Source organism: Impatiens glandulifera, chromosome 6, assembly GCF_907164915.1.
Source record: "Impatiens glandulifera chromosome 6, dImpGla2.1, whole genome shotgun sequence".
Classification (NCBI taxonomy): Eukaryota; Viridiplantae; Streptophyta; class Magnoliopsida; order Ericales; family Balsaminaceae; genus Impatiens; species Impatiens glandulifera.
The window spans coordinates 8,790,190-8,809,223 of NC_061867.1; the positions used below are offsets into that span (position 1 = coordinate 8,790,190).

The 19,034-nt window shown below is 30.0% G+C and overlaps 3 protein-coding genes across 7 annotated transcripts; 1 reads left to right on the forward strand and 2 right to left on the reverse strand.

Moving 5' to 3' along the window:
- Window positions 1-3,749: 3,749 nt before the first annotated feature.
- On the forward strand, window positions 3,750-5,076 carry LOC124941418 (protein TRANSPARENT TESTA GLABRA 1). Its single transcript, XM_047481740.1, has one exon. The coding sequence runs from the start codon at window positions 3,892-3,894 to the stop codon at window positions 4,915-4,917; it is 1,026 nt and encodes a 341-aa protein (XP_047337696.1). The 5' UTR covers window positions 3,750-3,891; the 3' UTR covers window positions 4,918-5,076.
- Window positions 5,077-5,115: 39 nt separating this feature from the next.
- LOC124941417 (two-component response regulator-like PRR95) lies at window positions 5,116-9,092 on the reverse strand. Its single transcript, XM_047481739.1, has 8 exons — window positions 8,728-9,092; window positions 7,144-7,305; window positions 6,922-7,052; window positions 6,670-6,825; window positions 6,481-6,595; window positions 5,998-6,262; window positions 5,519-5,909; window positions 5,116-5,430 (listed from the first exon to the last, which is right to left on the reverse strand). Exons 1-8 carry the CDS (start codon window positions 8,948-8,950, stop codon window positions 5,320-5,322), a joined length of 1,554 nt encoding a protein of 517 aa, XP_047337695.1. The 5' UTR covers window positions 8,951-9,092; the 3' UTR covers window positions 5,116-5,319.
- A 3,503-nt stretch (window positions 9,093-12,595) lies between these two features.
- On the reverse strand, window positions 12,596-17,626 carry LOC124942250 (serine/arginine-rich splicing factor SR34A-like). Of its 5 annotated transcripts, none has more exons than XM_047482713.1 (14): window positions 17,479-17,619; window positions 15,877-16,135; window positions 15,610-15,726; window positions 14,787-14,852; window positions 14,618-14,692; window positions 14,333-14,471; window positions 14,197-14,243; window positions 14,051-14,108; window positions 13,822-13,871; window positions 13,620-13,676; window positions 13,228-13,301; window positions 13,052-13,123; window positions 12,925-12,985; window positions 12,596-12,838 (listed from the first exon to the last, which is right to left on the reverse strand). In XM_047482713.1, the coding sequence occupies exons 3-14, from the start codon at window positions 15,697-15,699 to the stop codon at window positions 12,818-12,820; spliced, it is 810 nt and encodes a 269-aa protein (XP_047338669.1). In that variant the 5' UTR covers window positions 15,700-15,726; window positions 15,877-16,135; window positions 17,479-17,619; the 3' UTR covers window positions 12,596-12,817. The 5 variants fall into 5 exon arrangements, with proteins under 5 accessions (XP_047338669.1, XP_047338667.1, XP_047338671.1 ...); XM_047482711.1 differs by having other exon boundaries at window positions 15,865-16,135; XM_047482715.1 differs by having other exon boundaries at window positions 15,877-15,948; window positions 17,479-17,606.
- Window positions 17,627-19,034: the final 1,408 nt, after the last annotated feature.

Here is a 19,034-nt window from a genome sequence, read left to right on the forward strand (position 1 = left end):
AAACTGAAAAAAAAATAATAATAATAAGAGTTATCATATTACATTAATTATAAAAAAATTATTATTCAGTGAAACTTTGATCATTTTATCATAAAATTGGTTTATAAAAAGATTTTTTTATTTTTTTATTGCATTAATTCCTAATTTTGTTTGGTTTGTTTCAGGCAGGGGCGGAGCCACCCATGGACTAGGGTGGCCTCCAGCCCCACCTAAATTAAAATCCTAAAAGACAAAATTTTATAAATGTGTTTGACATGTGCCTCTTAGCCCAGTTGGCTATGTCACTGAAATGTGAATATGAGATCAGGTGATCATATCCTGGCCTCACTTTAATTTATCTAATAATAATTATACATTATTTTTTATTTATTTCAATATAATTAATAATACAAATTATTTATAGTGTTTTATATTTCTTAATTTTAAACTATTTTAAAATTTTATAAGAAAATATAAATTAATATTAATAAACAAGTTAAAATAAATAATTTGATATCCCTACTCAAAAACTTAACAAATCTCCTAGAATTGATGTTGATGTAAGTTCTTTTAAACTTGATCCAACATTACGTATTCCGATATGGAAATATATTCTTTTAATCAAATGGATGAAATTAGACGAGCTTATATCAAGATGGGGTCATATCAACCTATTAATGATATCCCTACTCAAAAACTTAACAAATCTCCTAGAATTGATGTTGATGTAAGTTCTCTTAAACTTGATCCAACATTACGTATTCTGATATGGAAATATATTCTTTTAATCAAAGGGATGAAATTAGACGAGCTTATATCAAGATGGAGTCATATCAACCTATTAATGATGAGTACACGCCGACCAAATTTGGAAATCAAAATCGACGGTTCCAAAGTCATTGGTTTAAGAAATTTACTTGGTTATAATACTCTCCTTTGAAAGATGCTGTTTTTTTGTTTCCCATGTTTCTTGTTTGAACATAAGCAATCCCAAAAAAAACCTACATTTACAATAAATGAATTCAAATATTGAAAACGAGTGAATGATGAAGATAAATGCTCTTTTGTTATGCATATAGGATATTATATTTCACCACATAATAGGGCAATTGAATATCTTGATAATCTAATGAATATCTTTGTCATATTGACAAAGTACTAAATGCACAGTCTTTAGATAAAAAACAAAATAATAGATTACCGCTTACAACAACTATTGAAAGCACTCGGTGGCTCACTTTGCAAACGTCTGCATTGAGAGGGCATGACGAGTTTCCATCTTCTAATAATCGTGGAAATTTTATTGGAAAAAAAGCGGAACGTAAAAAAGTTAAATCTCTGAGCAAGTTGGAGTCAGCCCCAGGTAATTTTTCATCCTGGCTCCGCCCCTGGTTTCAGGTATATTCAGTCATTGTAGGTTATTATACTTTTGAATGCAAACTATTGTACTTTTGAATATTTGTTCACTTAAAATACTTTAATTTTGAGATAATTGTGTTTAGTTATAGATTTGTATATTCATATATGTATACATTAACTTGAAATAATTGAAGATAGTATTTTGTTTAATGTTCCTATTTTTATTGAAATAATAATGTGTTTTATGAATTTAATTTTATTGTGCAACTTCTATTTTTATGGTAATACTTTTATTTTTTATACTCTTATTTTTAAAGAAAAAATGTTAGTAAAAATAAATTCAATAAATATAACCTACCATCCATATATATTAATATTTTTTATTAAATATTTCATTTAAATAATTTAATTATTTATAAATAAATTCAACTAAAATAAATCCTTCTCATCTAAAAAACCATCTATAATTATTGAAATTTTTATTAAATATTAATATTAATTATGAAACTATTTAAGAAATTTAAATTATAAAAGAATATATTTATGTTGAATATGTTGATAATAAATATTATTATAACCTCCCATCCATAAAATAAATCATTTAGGTTCATTTTAATTTATAACTAATTAATGAAAATAAAATTAAAATAATAAATATTATTATAACCTTCAATTCATATATATTAATAATTTATCTAAATAATTAACATCAAACAAAACAAACCCCTTCAGTTTATTTTAGCCATAATTCATGACTAATTAATGTAAATATTGTGGAAATTGAATTATAAGAATTTCAACAACAAAAAAAAAAAAAATAGTTTCATTTTACAAAATTTTAGACAAATTATTTAGGTGGTACAAATAAATTCATAAACAATGGATACTTTATTTTTATTATTATTATTATTTTTTTTTTTTTATCATATTTTAACTTTAATGTTATATTACTAGTTGTTCAATATATACTTTATTTTGGTATTTATATATGTATTTGTCTATAATTTGGTAATAAATTTATTTATTTTTTTGTCATTGTTCTATATTTTGTTGATTTTAAATTGAAATAATAAGATGCTTATTGAGAAGGTTATCAAACTCTTAACCTTTTGATATTATACTTTTCATTCTCTACTACTTTTTCATCTATTTCATTTAAAATAAAATTATCTACAATAACATAAAAAGAGAAATTTCGAACATCAATTTTATTGTTTGAATGTGTAAAATCACTAAATCCTTATAAGATATGATTTCAATCGTATTTATTGATCTATGTAATTTAATTTGGATAAGTTTGGATTGAATCGACACTATGAATAAGAGTTTTGTTTAATATTTATAGTCTCAAATTGGTAGGACTTTTAAATGATATTTATAGTCATAAATTTTGAGAAATTAGAACTTCTTATTTCTCGTGTTGTTTCCAATTACGATCCTTACAACCTTAAAAAAATATAGTAATAATTGTCCAATTATCGATATTCATTCCACTTATTATTTCATCTTATATATTTTTTTATGTTTACAACTTAGACTAACTATTATAATATCTATTGATATTAGAATCTCAAAAAATAACACAAAGGAATCCATTTGAATGGTAGATTTAATTAGCGTGGACAACTACAAGCATTTAGTGATTGTTTGACGAACACGACGATTTATTAAGACGAAAAAACCATAAAATGTAATTTTTTTTGTTAATTTTTATTTTTTTTACATATTTTTTAGTTAATATATGTGTTAACTTACCTCCGTGCAAACGCACAAACTTTTTTTTTGCTAGTTTCTTTAATTGTTATATAGTCAACCCATTGTCATCCAGGTCGGCATTAGTATAAGCCCGACAAACCCACGAGTTATGCAACCCATTTAATAAAACAAAATAAAATATTTAGCTAAATTTATTAATTATTTTAACATACAAGTGTAACATAGTTGCTTAAGGTGGAGAGTAAAATGTTTTATTTAGTTATATGTTCAAATCTAAAAAAAAAAAATTAAAAATTTTAAAAAATAAGATTAGTGCAGCCAAAAAGTTTTTCCACCCTAAAGCTGAGGCATCCCGATCTTCGGAACGACACTTATTATCATCCCATTGTCGGATATATCTTAACATTCAAAACAAACATCAAGTATTCAATGTCCATGATTCGCTAATTTATTTAGTCAACCCATTTTCATCTCTTGTTTGATGAATCTTAACATTTACAAGTAATTTCAAAGTCTTTTTCGTTGTGGTTTCATCCACATTAAATATCTAGATATATTCTATTATTCATTTAGCTGATTTATTAGTCAAAATGGATTTCAATAGGAGAATATTTTATTAATTTAAGATATAGTTATAAGAGGTAGAATATTTTAATTGAAATGGAAGAGGGTAGGTTCAATTTCAATAATGGCAGGCTATCTGACTTATTCTCATCTCATTAGTTAGTTGAGATCTGCATTTCTCTCTTCTTCCCAACCACCCTTCCTCATAAAAATCCTCACCTAAAAACCCTAGACTTCTAATCACACTACCATCAACCTTGTTCTTCCACACCAATGGAGAATTCATCACAAGAATCTCACCTGAGATCCGAAAGCTCCGTAACCTATGAATCTCCTCACCCACTATACGCCATGGCCGTCTCCGCCTCCACACGTTCCGCCCACAGCCACCGCATCGCCGTCGGCAGTTTCATAGAAGAATACAACAATCGAGTCGATATCATAACCTTCGATGACGAAAACCTAACTTTCAAATCTCAACCATCTCTCTCATTCGACCATCCTTATCCTCCAACTAAACTCATGTTCCATCCAAATCCTGCATCCTCCCTTCGCAAATCCTCCGACTTACTCGCTTCTTCCGGTGATTATCTCCGTCTATGGGACGTCCGTGAGACTTCAATTGAACTAGTCTCACTTTTCAACAACAGTAAAACAAGTGAATTCTGCGCACCGATTACTTCCTTCGATTGGAACGAGCTTGAGCCAAGGAGAATTGGTACGTCCAGCATTGATACGACTTGTACCATTTGGGATGTGGAGAGAGGAGTTGTGGAAACGCAGCTTATTGCCCACGATAAGGAAGTATACGACATTGCTTGGGTTGGTGCAGGAGTTTTCGCATCTGTATCGGCCGATGGATCGGTGAGGATATTTGATTTGAGAGATAAGGAACACTCGACGATAATCTACGAGAGTCCTCAACCAGATACTCCGCTTCTTAGGTTAGCTTGGAATAAGGAGGATTTGACTTACATGGCGACTATTTTGATGGACAGTAATAAGGTTGTGATATTGGATATACGTTCACCTACAATGCCTGTGGCGGAGCTTGAGAGGCATAAGGCGAGTGTGAACGCTATAGCTTGGGCGCCCCAGAGTAGTAAGCATATTTGTTCGGCTGGAGATGATACTCAGGCTTTGATTTGGGAATTGCCAACTGTTGCTGGTCCAAATGGGATTGATCCGATGTCTATGTATTCTGCTGGTTCCGAGATTAATCAGCTACAATGGTCTTCTGCATTGCCTGAATGGATTGCCATTGGATTCTCTAACAAAATGCAGCTTCTCAAGGTTTGATAATATTTTGCTTGGTTGGGGGAAGGAGATGAACATTCTTCTCCATTTGTGTATGATAGTGAAAGAAAACATCCATTCATATCTGTTTGTTTAATGATTTGCAAGATCTATTGTTCTTAATGAATAATCCACCTACCCCTAATCTAAGTAATTGATTATGTACATCTCTTAGTTCAATTTAGTATTGCAAGTTAAATGATAAAAGCCAATTGAACCAAAATCAGTATGCGGGTTTCAATAGATTAAATAAAACTCAACCTAAGAAAGGCAGGAAAATATTTCATCTATAAAGCTAGTTATATATATTCTAATTCATGGAAGGCAAGGAAAACTTGGAATGAATTCATGTACAATCTTCATTTTGTTTCCTGCACCTACTCGGGTCAAAGATTAAAGAATGTGTTAACTTTCGTCGAGTGAGTTACCTTGTGGTGCTGTTTGAACTTTACGAACAAACTGTCCTTTCACACGAGGGCGATTCTCTGCCAGTTTTTTACGGCTTTCATACCTCACCTGTAATTTTCATTTTTCAAAATTTATTATGTCCTTGGAATTATTATCGAATACAGATAACCGACGTCAAGTCAAGTATTATTTATACCTTCTTCTTATAGCATCTGTCTTTCCGTTTGAGACGGAATTTGTTTAAGGCTTCTTCTCTCTGAACAGACCTTTGGAGGATTCTATTTTGGTTCGTCGATGGAGTTTCTTCAGTTTCAGTTCGGTTCTTTGAGTTGTTTGCTTGTTGTTGGTCTGTTGTAGGTTTACTACTACAAGCCTCCTGAGAGTTTCTTCTTTGAATGTTTGATTGTTCATATGGGTGTGTTAGATCATTGAGCCTTTCACCTCTGAATGAAACTGAACCAGAAAATATTGCTTTCTGAGGAGCCACCACCACTGTATTCTTCCAGTATTTGATGTGGTTGGAAATTTGACTTTCATGATCTTCGTTGGGATGACTGGTACTCGCTATCGATGTTTTGTTAGCATACCTGCAGTATTTTAAAGAAAGCCTGTTTATGATGGAGAAAAACGAACAAATGGAACGATAGAACTAGAATTTAGAAGTATGATTTTGACCTTGAAAAGGGAGAGGAATCCAATCTTCTGTCTTTTTCACTTGCACAAGACCTTCTCAAGGAAAGATCCAGCATCGAGTAATCTTCAACTCTGTCAGTGTAATTATTAAAACATGAATTTTTGTAAATAGTTTTGGAGCAATTATCAAAAGCTCCAATTAAATCAATGGCTTCTTTGGAGTGGCTAGCAGATATTAGATTGTTAGGTGCTTCATCTTTTTCTTCTGTTATTATCATGGTATTTTTGCTGGCAGCTACCTCTACTCCTGATCATTAATAATAAAAAAAATATTATAATGTAAAAATATTGAAAAGAAACATGTATACTATAATGCCTATTCTGAAACATCTATTTTGTCACGGTTTAGATTTAGGTTAGGATCACTGCTATAATTGGAAATTCCACAAAACAAAATTGAAAGTGTTTTTTTCGAGTTTTCTGAATCCTGATACAGAATAGGCTAATAAGATGCAAAAGCTTTACCATCAAGAGTCTGTAATTTCTTGTTGGACAGAAAATGTTCTCTAGATTTGGGGAGTTCATGAATATTTACGGGGCACATTTCATCAGCTTGTAGGTCTGGTTTTGTAAAAGAGCTCTGTCAAGAAAAATATAGGTAATTGGATAACGAAAACCCGCAACAATCTAGTATCAATTGAAAATGAAACCAACCTGAACATCACTCAGTTTCTCGACAAGCTCTTTGTTTCTCTGATTAGAGGTAATATAACAACTCGAATCGTTGCTAGCATCTTTACTTTCAGATCCAGCATCGACGATTTGTTCAGCAACGCTTTCAGCTGGAGGACCATATCCGCCACAGTTAATCTGATGAGATATTAATAAAATGAACAAGAGGGAAGTGAGTAAGATTACAATCTTTCAAGTTCGAGAAATCTAAAATGTGAAGGTAGGCACGCATACAGTCCGTCTCCTCCAAACATGTTGCCACAAGTTCTTCAATTCGTTCTTCCTCACAGGCTTCATTAGAAAATCAGCAGCTCCTCTCATCATGCATTTATACACCATGCTCATTGAATCTTGCGACGACATCACTAATAAACCACCATGAAAGTTCATTTCAAAAGTTAACACTAGCTAGAGACCTGCTCACAATTACAGAAATTTGAATATATCAGTTCTTACTTATGATTGGAATGGTTCTGCATATTTCGTGTTCCATGATCAAAGTAAGAAGAGCAAATCCTGATATAGATGGTAAATCAATTTCCATCAAAATGAGGTCTATATTACGAGGTTTTTCCTTCAATATCTCCCATGCCTTCAGTCCATCTGGAACCGCATCAACTGCTTAAAAAACGTACTGTGTTATCCTCTAGGAGAGTTTTCAATTATACCAGCTACATTGACATTTAGAACTGAATTAAGTTGTTTAAGAAGTTTGGATCCAGAAGATGGTGATAATATAAACCTTTTACCGACTTTTTGTACTTAAAACGATCCGATTCAGCTACAAGGTCTAATCTAAACAAAAAAATCCCAAAGTCATCAAGATTTCCTGCAGCTAATCTAATCATTTCTAGACTTGAATTGAAAAAAATTAGATATCTCACCAGAAATTAGGTGATCAATGAATTAGCTAGAGAGATCAGAACACAAATGAACTCGGAGATTTTCATTATACCAACTACATTGACATTTAGAACTGAATTAAGTTGTTTAAGAAGTTTGAATCCAGAAGATTGTGTGATAATATAAACCTTCTACCGATTTCTTTTACTTAAAACGATCTGATTCAACTACTAGGTCATATCTAAACAACAATTTCCAGAAGTCATCAAGCTCTCCGGCGACTAATCTAATCATTTCTAGACTTGAATTGAAGACATTCTAAATATCTCACCAGAAATTAGGTGATCAATGAATTAGCTTGAGAGATTTTCATTTATACCAACTACATTGACATTTAGAACTGAATTCAATTGTTTAAGAAGTTTGAATCCAGAAGATGATGATAATATAAACGTTCTACCGATTTTTTGTACTTAAAACGATCTGATTCAATTACTAGGTCATATCTAAACAAAAATTTCCATCATCAAGCTCTCCGGCGGTTAATCTAATCATTTCTAGACATTAATTGAAGACATTCTAGATATCTCACAACAAATTAGATGATCGATGAATTAGCTAGAGAGATCACAACGACAAATGAACTCGGAGATTTTCAATTATACTAAGTACATTGATATTTAGAACTGAATCAAGTTGTTTAAGAAGTTTGAATCCAGAAGATTGTGTGATAATATAAACATTCTACCGATTTTTTGTACTTAAAACGATCCGATTCAATTATTAGGTCATGTCTAAACAAATATTTCCAGATGTCATCAAGCTCTCCAGCGGCTAATCTAATCATTTCTAGACTTGAATTAAAGACAATTTAGATATCTCACAACAAATTAGGTGATCAATGAATTATCTAGAGAGATCACAACCACAAATGAACTCGGAGATTTTCAATTATATAACTACATTGATATTTAGAACTGAATCAAGTTGTTTAAGAAGTTTGAATCCAGAATATTGTGTGATAATAAACCTTCTACCGAATTTTGTACTTAAAACGATCCGATCTAAACAAAATTTCCACATGTCATCAAGCTCTCCGGCGGCTAATCTAATTCGCCACAAATTAGGTGATCGATGAATCATCTAGAGAGATCAGAATGACAAATGAACTTGGAGAAGAAGAGAACGTTTACTGACCTCTGTAACTGCATTTCCTGAGAAGCGCAGCGATAATCTGTCGAGTTGAATCATCAGCTTCAACCAGCAATACTCTCATAACCATACGAGGAAGAAATCTCTCCCATCGCATCATAGACTCGAAAGCAGCTCCTCCTCCTCCAATATTATCCACTTCAACCTGATCCCGCTTCTCAGACGCTTCCGAATTCACTACATTACTGCTCAGAACTCCGTCTCCCATAGCTAACAATCTTCGCTACAAATCTACCTGAAACTGAAATATCTTCAACTGTACAAATCGTAAAAGCAATAGAGCCAATGAAGAGAATGATGAACAACTTGAGAAGGAAACAGTTTCAGCGCATTCTCTCTCCTCTTTCTCTCTCTTGTGAAAGAGACGAACAGTTTAGATTCAGTTTACTCTCGCCAAACGGACTGAGATATTTTTTTTTGGTTAAAAAAGTCATCCACCGTCCATTTATAAAAATAGATGACGTGGCTTCTTATTCATCGTTCTTTCATACTGGGGTGGGGACCACTATATTTGTGAAATGAAATAATGGCGGTAAAAAAAAGGAAGACCTAACAATTTGGAACAGTGGGACCCACATTGGCCACGTCAGATGTCTAATATATTTTTTTGGATTTATTTTGTGGCCATTAATTACTTAGAAGTGGGACCCATTAAGGGAGGGAAAAGAAAGATATTATATTAGGGGAAGTATCTATTATGGAAAGTACACGTGTTAGGCAACAATTCATTTTTTAGCACGTGTGTGCAGCTGTATAAATATAAATTAATTTTTATTATTTAATATAACACAATAGTTACCCTATAGTATATAATATTTTAAACAAAATTATATTTTTTTAAAACTTTATATTGTCTGTCCCAACTGTTTAATATCCAAATTTATACATTTTAATTTCAAGTTTAATAAATTATTTAAGATTAAGGATTGAAATATAAATTTAAATTCCAATAAAATTTAAAAATATATAATTTTATAATTCTCAATTATTTATCTTTAAGCTAGGAATTGGTAATTTTAATGGTTTATTTTTTCACAACAAATATATTATTATTTTACAGCATTATAAATGTGTTCAACCGATAATTTAAATTTTATTTTTTTTGATAAATTTTAAAATGTTGAACTTTTTTTTTTAAATTTTAGTTAGTTATCATTTTGAATCGATATGTATATATATTTTTTTTAATTTAATAAATTAACCTTTTAAACTGGTATTTTTTAATTTAGAAGGTTAATATCTCATATTGACATTTTATTTTATTTAATTTAAGAAATTAAAATGTCGATAATATATATATATTAATTTATGAGGTTAAAAAAAATCTTAATGAGAGTAAATATTAAATAAAAAGAATTGATACTAGAACTATTATAATAAATTGTGTCAAATAAATATTTTAATAATACAAATAATATATATTTAAATTATTTTTTTATATATTTTTGTAAACATAAAAATTTGAATTAAATTACGAATCTATAATTTTTTCCAAACATGTTATTGAATTGTTAATGTCAATTCTCGTCGAATTTGAATTTAAATTTGAATTTCATTATCAATATTAATTCTAATTTCAGTTGTTTGGAAACGTACCTTTTATAATTTTCTTTACTTAATTTTAAGTTATATTTAATAATAATAAAAGTACAATCTTTATACATTTTTTAAAAAAAGAAATAACAATAATTAATAATTAAGTTGGGTTTGGGCAGGTAAATGTAACATCAGGAACATAACACAATCACCAATTCAACAAGTGGTAGATATTTTTAGATATTTTTAGCATTTGGGTTTCAAATATAAATATAATGTATGTTTAATTATAGGAATTCTTAATATTACTTTTATAATTAGAGATAATCTTACAATCTTAGGAAAATATCCCAAAATATGAAATAAATGAAATGGATTTGTTAGTTAAAAAAATACATGAGATAATGTATATTAAATTTATGAAAAATATTATTGTTAAAAACATATGATAAGTAAATAAATAATAAAAAAAGATAAATAAAATTCATAATGTAATTAGAATCCAATGAGGCAATGATCTATTAAATACTAATCTAAGCCTTTTCTCTTTCTTTTTTTAATTACTAATTTAACCCTTATTCTCATCTTAGGGAATAAATATTAAATATATTAATAGTATGTATTAGGTCATCCTGCCCACTAATAAACCCCCACCCATAACAATCATGTTTCCTAAATCTTGTTGGCTCTATTTTCCAATAGAGGGAGTAGAATAAGGAAATATACTTTTTCTTTAAATGTCAAATAAATTTATAATTAAACATGTTTTAACCATTCTTAATGAGAATTAAATTACCCACTTAATTGGTTTTTCGCCTAATTTAATGTAGTGGCTATAATTCGATTTATCATTCACCTCCAAAAGAATATGTGAATTCTTATCCACGTTTTTTAAATAGTTGTCGTATCTCTTTTTCTAAGGCGGTTAAAAGACTTTGATATCTTAGATAAAACTCTTTATACTTAACATACTTTCAGGGTCGATCTAGCAAACCCTTGGGCAGGACAATTCATGCCCTAAGACAACCTATTTAATAAAAATATATAATATTTAGTTAAATTTATTGTTTTAGTATAATGTTTTAAGATAAAAATTAAGAATTTGTATTTGTTTATAGGCTCAAATCTTATTAAAAACAATTTTTTATCAATCTTTTAAACTTAATCTAGGACAACAAAAAAATCACATTTTATTTACATAGATAGCCAAAAACTCAGTATCGACTCTGCGTACCATCTTAAAACATCGTTCAACTCCTAACGAAAATATTTATAAAAAAAAAGATTAGGATTGTGATATAAATAGTAGAATGTGGGTAGGGTATTAAAGAGTTGAATAAGAAAGGTGTAATTAAATGATTAGACAAATACCAAAACCATAAGCCACTAATTGATTGATTGCCTCTAATACCAAAATCCTTACACTTTATTTCATTATCATATCTTGTTAGGCTTAGGTCTAACCTAATAACAGTTATCCAACTTTCAATTTGCCCAACTCATAATCCGAATAGATCTCCAACCGATTATCTATTCATTTTCCTTATTTATATATATGCATTTATTATAGGATTAAAATCAATTTTAGCAAATATGTTTAATTCTTTTTAAAATAAATTCAAATGATTGATAACATGTTCAATAAGAATTTTTTTTAAATTCATAATATTATTTCATCAAAAAATTATTAATCATATCACTTAATTTATTATTTAAAATATTATTATTTAAAATATTTTTTTTTATCATTATACATTAATATTTTTAAATAATTTATTAAAAAAATAAAAATTATCAACATCACCCATCATTGAAGTGAGCATAAATATCTAAATTTGAAATGATAAACTTAACATAATATAATAATATGAAAAAATTACTTTTAAAACATATTTACCTTAATATAAGTGAGATCTTTTTTATTTAATTAAAAAAGTTTAATGTAACTATAATAAAACATTATTTAATCAAATTTTTAATTAATAAAATCACATAAATCATTAATTAAAAAGATTATTTAATCATTCAATATTAATACAATTTAGTCTTTAAAAAACAAAACGAAAAACTCAACAAGGAAAACTTAAATTAATTTTAAGTAGAATAGAGCAAGTAAAAAACAAAAACAAATAATTGACAAACAATTTTTACACAAATATACATAAAATATTTTTAAAAGGGTATATTTCAAAATATTATCTAATTCAAACGAAATACATTAAAAAAAATATAACTATTTTAGCCCACATTTGGGTGTTTCCAAACATAATATTTGTGATTTTAATAATGGTGAAAGAAATTTAGTGGTACTAAAAAATTGTTAAAAAACAAAGATAAATCTCAAATTCTTCAATAAACAAAACATACTAGCAATTCAACCAACAAATATATTTTTCTAAACAAGAATTTAAGTAGTCTAAGTTCTGGTTTCTCCAAAACACCACAAATAACAAGACTAATAATATTAGAGGTTTCACAAAAAGTGCCCACATTTAAGTAATAGCTAAATTGTCACCACCTCAATTATTAGAATCATCAATCAAGCACTCCCTGACCGAGCCTGCAATAACAAACCGCATAATTATATCTGAAATCATATGGATCGCAATATTTGAAATAAATTATGTTATGTTTTGGGATAGCCACCTGACGAGGAGATCCGGACCTCGATTTGGATCTGGACCTGGACCTAGACTTGGACCTTAGTCTGTAAAGGAACCAAAATTTCAACAACAGATTTCGTGAAAATTGAACTTGTGCAAAAGTTCCTTACCTGGCCGGTTTGACAGGAGATGCAGATCTAGATCTTGATGGTGACTTAGAAACCGATCGTTCCAAAGACTTGCTGCAAGATTCATTTATATTCACCACTCAAAATTTCAGATACTTCCATAAAATCTAACAACGCAAAACTGACAAATAAAAAGTTTATAAGTGTGCTGTATATACCTTCTCTTCTTCCTTGGACTTCGGCTTCTACTTCTGCTTCTGCTTCGTGATGGACTTCTATCATATGCCTTCACCTATTTCCAACACACAAAAACCTCATTATGTAAGAAATTGTCATCATCCAGAATCTATAAGCATGCCATCACATACAGAATCTCTTAGCCCCTTTGATTGAATTTGTGATTCAATTGCCTCAGTAGGGGTAAAGATCAAGGGTTACTTATCTATATCAAACCAAATCCTAATCTCTAGATTTAATAAACAGGTTTTGAATGTTTGAAAACAGGTGGAAGCAAAAACAGATGCTGTAATTGTACTTTTTGCTGAAAAAATTGCAAACTCTAACAAAAATAAGAAGACGAACAAAACAAATGACTTAGAAGTTTGAATACCCGGATATAGCCCCTTGTCCAAGGATTTTTGAACTCTGTGTCATCTAACTTCCTGATCTGCAAAACCGATAGAATGGACCAAATTAATAGTGTCATACCACATGCTGGTGAAATAGCTCGGAACAAGGAGCTTACAGTTTATGATTAAAAAAAACAAGGAACATGAAAAAAAAAATTGAAATTAACAGAAGTATAAACTTACAGCATACTTCATATCCTCATAATTAGTATAATCAACTAGACCAAATGTTCCTGGAGAAACAATAAAAGGAAACAAATACATGTTTGATATGTCAATCAGGCACCACTGAAGTCCAAAGAAAAAGTATTTAATCCATAAATATACTTTTCATAAAATAAAGAAAATGGAACACAGGAAGAATGAAAGATATAATTGCAACTAGAAAAATGTCTCAATTAGTGCATCATACCCTCACTATCACGAGAAACTTCAGCAAAGCACACATCACCAGCTTTTCGCATATGATCCTGAAATAATAATCCCATTCATGTCAAAAACCTCAGGGTTCACTATGTGAATAATACTAGTCATAGAAACATATTAAAATAGCCTTACTTTCAAATCTTGCCAGGAAGCTGATGAAGGAAGTCCCCGAACAATAACTATATGAATAGTAAGATAGAAAATTGCATTAAAGAGAAGGGTCATTCAAAATTATAACTGAAATTCAAATTATTAACAATTGCTCCACCTCGAAATTCAGTGTGGCGTGAAATGCCATTACGGCCTCCACCACCCCCACCTCCACCCCCGCCTCCGCCACCACCACCATAGTTACTACGACGATCGCCCGATGAGGATGGCCCTCTACCACCGTGAGCAAGCTCAACCTAATTAAGAATGAAGGTTAAAGAAAGATCTGTTAGATTTTTGAAGAACAAACCTTAAAAACAGGTGCAAGAAATTGACAAGTCAAGAGTACTACTTAGATAATTTACAACAATAACAAAGAAAAAACAGTTGAAGATATAATTACCCTCAAACGGCAACCATCAAAATTGTAGCCATCTCGGCCCCTGATTGCATCTTCAGCATCCCTAGAGCTCTCAAACTATCAAGCAAGGGGCCAACTCAAGTTAGGAAACCCTTTCACATAGGTCTAAATGCACTTCTACTGAGGTAATATTAAACTGAGAGAGCTATACCTCCACAAAACAATAAGCAGGAGGACGTGGAGGGATTTTTAGTTCAACTTCCAATATGCGGCCATACTGTAGGATAAAGGAACATAATAAAGAAAATGGAAGGTTAGAACTAAAATCAAGAAGTTGATTTCAACCGAGAATAGATATTACAAATTGTAAACAATACATAACATAATCTACACTTAATGATAGCTTTCCTTTGTAGATCCAATTCCAAAATCATGTTATCATTTTCTCAAACATGTGACATCTGCAATATAAATTAAGATTAAGAAAACAACATTTCTTTTCCAGTCATTGGACAACAGCAATGATATTATATGTTTTAAAATCCTATATTGCAATAAATTATTTATATACAAAGATGTTTCCCTAAGAACAATGGAAGGAATATTACTTGAATAATATTGATCGATTTTTAAACATAGATACAAATATAATAAACTATAATGGAACTTACCCGAACAATAGGTCAAATTCATTAGTGATGCTAGTTAATCTTATCTAATTCAAATTACAAGTTAATGGTACTTGCTAACTCCATATGCAATATTGATTCAAAATAACACAATTCAAAATTGTACTGACACCACTTGCATCCTTTATTCCAGAACTATGTGTATGAATAATGCATATTTAAACAACATATGTCATGACAATGATGAACTAATAAAATGTAATTTACATGACATGCTATTCTATGGTCATAGGTTACTTTGCATCCCAACCATGCCAAATGATAGAATTGATTTGACAAAGACATCATAACTAGTAATAAGCCCAGATGAAACAATGTACTACAACAGAATTGTTTGATCAAAACCTTGTAAAATATGTCCTCGACTTCCCACTCCTTTATATCAGCAGGGAGATTTCCAACGTAAATCATCCTAGAAAAGCGACCGCTGCTCATTTTCAGCTATTGAGCAAATATTAACCCCTGCACAAAGAATTCATAACTTCGTAAAACACAAACCTAACAAGAAAAATCTAATATTTTCCTGGAAATATATTATTAATATCAATGTTTGTAGCCCTTTAATTTTTTTGAAATTACTGAATTTAGAAAAACAAACACCATTAAGCCAACCAAGAGAGCAATCCTTTAGGTGAGCAGTGCTGCACAAGCTCCATTGGCAATATTCTCCAAAAAGCTCCACAGCTATAATTTGTTTCAAAAAAAATCAATCTCTTCATCATCTTTAAAATTTTGCAGATGGAGATCTTCTAGAGTGATCAAGAACCTCCAACTATAAACAAACAACCAAAACTCCACCCTGATCTCTCCCACTCCCCATTTACATTCCCTATTCATTCCAAAAGCTCATTTTTGTCCAAGCGCTTGACATCTATCATAAAGAAAGCATCTGTGTTATGAGAAGATGAAAGATCCTCATTGATGTATGCATCTACCTCAACCATTGAATCTTTGTTTTCAATATGATGGGTAAATATGCAATATGTCCAAAAGACTAGGATGCCTATTGAACAAAGCAGAACTAGTCATTATGGGAAAGAGTGAAAGTGTGGTGAGGTCTTCTCCTTATGCAGCCCACATGCAACACAAATACATTCTAGGACCCTAGGATTCAGACACTTTCTAGGAAAAAATTGCCTAGATGACAAATAGAGCTCAAACCAAGATCCCAAACACACATGCAGTAGAAGAATTGCATGAAACCGGAAAAAAAAAACTGACTGATATGAAAAGAACTCACAGAACTACAATGACTGTAGAATTACAGAACTGTTAACTCATTATACAACTGCATTCATGCAAAACCATAAATACAGGTGTATCCAGTGTATCCTGAGTTTCAAGGAAGTCGCTAAAACATCATGAATATAGTTTCTCGTTGAAAAATAAAAGATCTCAAGCACAACGATAATGGTAACTGATCCTTACTTATTTTTTCACTTAATGATTCTGATGGAAATTAAATGAAGTCTCTTGAGATTGATCAGTAAACATCCAAAGAGAAATTTTAACGAAAGACATTTGGACACAATTAATAACCACAAATGTTACAATAGCCTTGTCTATCGAGTAATACCATCACCACCATCATAATAAAATAAAAGACATCAAGATCTTTACAACACAAACCTATTATTCTGATCATGTCAATTAAGGGATTAGCCATGGCCTTGATTAAAATCAAGAGATGATTTTGGTTGCAAGCAACTCCAAACAAGGCCTAAAATCAGTCATTAATGAGCTTCATAAATCGGACAATTATACATTGGAATTCTTTAGCGGTTAGCCTCTTCAGCTTGATTGCAAAGAAAACCCTTTATGACATCAACTATCAAATCACTTAATACATAATCCAAAACACTAAATTACCCTTATTTTACTTTTTATAAATTTAAACATAAAATAACATTTTAGTAGTTTTACCCCAAAAAATAGGTTATTATTAAACAAGATCTTTGATTTTTTTCAAATAATTCCATGAAGATTTCATATGTATTCAAGGGCTACTACTGATACATCTATAAGAACAAGCAATGTATACACACATGGTCCGCATCTCTGAACAAATCCAGTTTCTATATTCAAATTCTTAATAGATAACCAGATATTGTGAAGCTTTACCGAGATAAACTCGTATATAAGACCTCAAATCAAGTCTGGAAGAACCCTAGTTAGAGATAAGAATATAGAGAAAGAGAAAGATCAAAGAAACACCTTTAAGTGAGAGATAAGTCCGTCCGCCGGCTCTTGGATTGGCTTTCTTCTCTGCGTCGTCGTCGTCAACCTAGGGTTACGCTTTCTTCACAAATCTTCGATCTGCGGTGAAACCCTATCGAATCTATCTGAATACTAATTAATGAATGTGTGATAATGTCGGCATATGTTGAACCGGTAAACCCTACTACCGGTTCATTCATTTTCATATGAAAATAACCGAGAAAGTCCCTTATCTTTTCTAATTGTGCAAATATATCCTTGAATATTTTATATTTTTTTAATTTTAATTTATGATTTATATATAATTTTTTTAATTAAAATTATATAACTGGTTAAAGTGTTTTTAGAAAAAAAAAAACTTTTATTATTTAAACAAAGATAATACTATTGATTGAATGTGGGTCAATTGATAACAAATAATTGGGTATGGGACTACGAATTTTTCCAAACAAATTTGTTGTTTTTCAATTGATTCTTTTCCAAAACTAGTTCCACCTAAAGATATGAAAATGGTATAAGATGTTATTATTTGATTTAAATATAAATGAGTTCGGTTTGATTGAGTTTATTTTTATTTTTTTTTGTTGAATTGTTTGACTAAAATGATATTGTAGAACGTTCAATAATCGTGGACCCGTGGTTAACTAATTCGTTTTTGAATAAAGAAGGAATTAAATTTAGTTATGAGTTGTAAATGAGCCGTAAAATAAGTTATATAACTGATATTAGTTTAATTTGTTTGTAGCGATTTTATTATTTGTTATTAAAGTATTTTTGTTCATATCTTAAAAGTGTAACACTATAAAAGATAAATGAAATGGCCCAGAGTCATAATAGAGTATATTTCCTCTTAAAATTTCATTTGCTCTCTCTTTTCATATTACTTATTCTTTCAATTGTTCATAAACTCTAATATGAGAGATTTTTTTCTGAAAAATCGGTGAAGGTAGTCGGTGAACTTATTGATCTTATTGAGAATTTTTGAGCTCGATAATGTTATATTTTATGTCAGGTTTGTTTATTTGTTGGTGAATTTTTTTTGTTTACATTGTTATTGTTTTTTAAATGATTAATTTCGTTGTGTTTCGGGTATGTTTAATGACAATGTAAAAACTCGTGTTTTTATAATATTTGTATGGTTATATATCTTAACCACTCTAATTTATTACCGTCATCTTTTTATAAATAAATAATATTTTATCATAATTGTTTGGGGTGATTTGAAAAAGTGTCACTTTCTAGCATAAATGTAATTTTAGCCTCATATATATATATATATTAAATATATATATATATTAAATATATATATATATTAAATATATATATATATTAAATATATATATATATATATTAAATATATATATATATATTTTTTATATTTTAAATAATTTAGTGATTGCGGTCACCGATTCATTTTTTCCACAACGGTTATAATCGTTAAGGTAAGAGTGATTTCTCTTGAAAATTGGTAGAGACGATGAACTCATTTATCTTTTATAAAGTTTTATATTTTTATTATTACTCTTAAATAGTTATTTTTATTGTATTTTGTG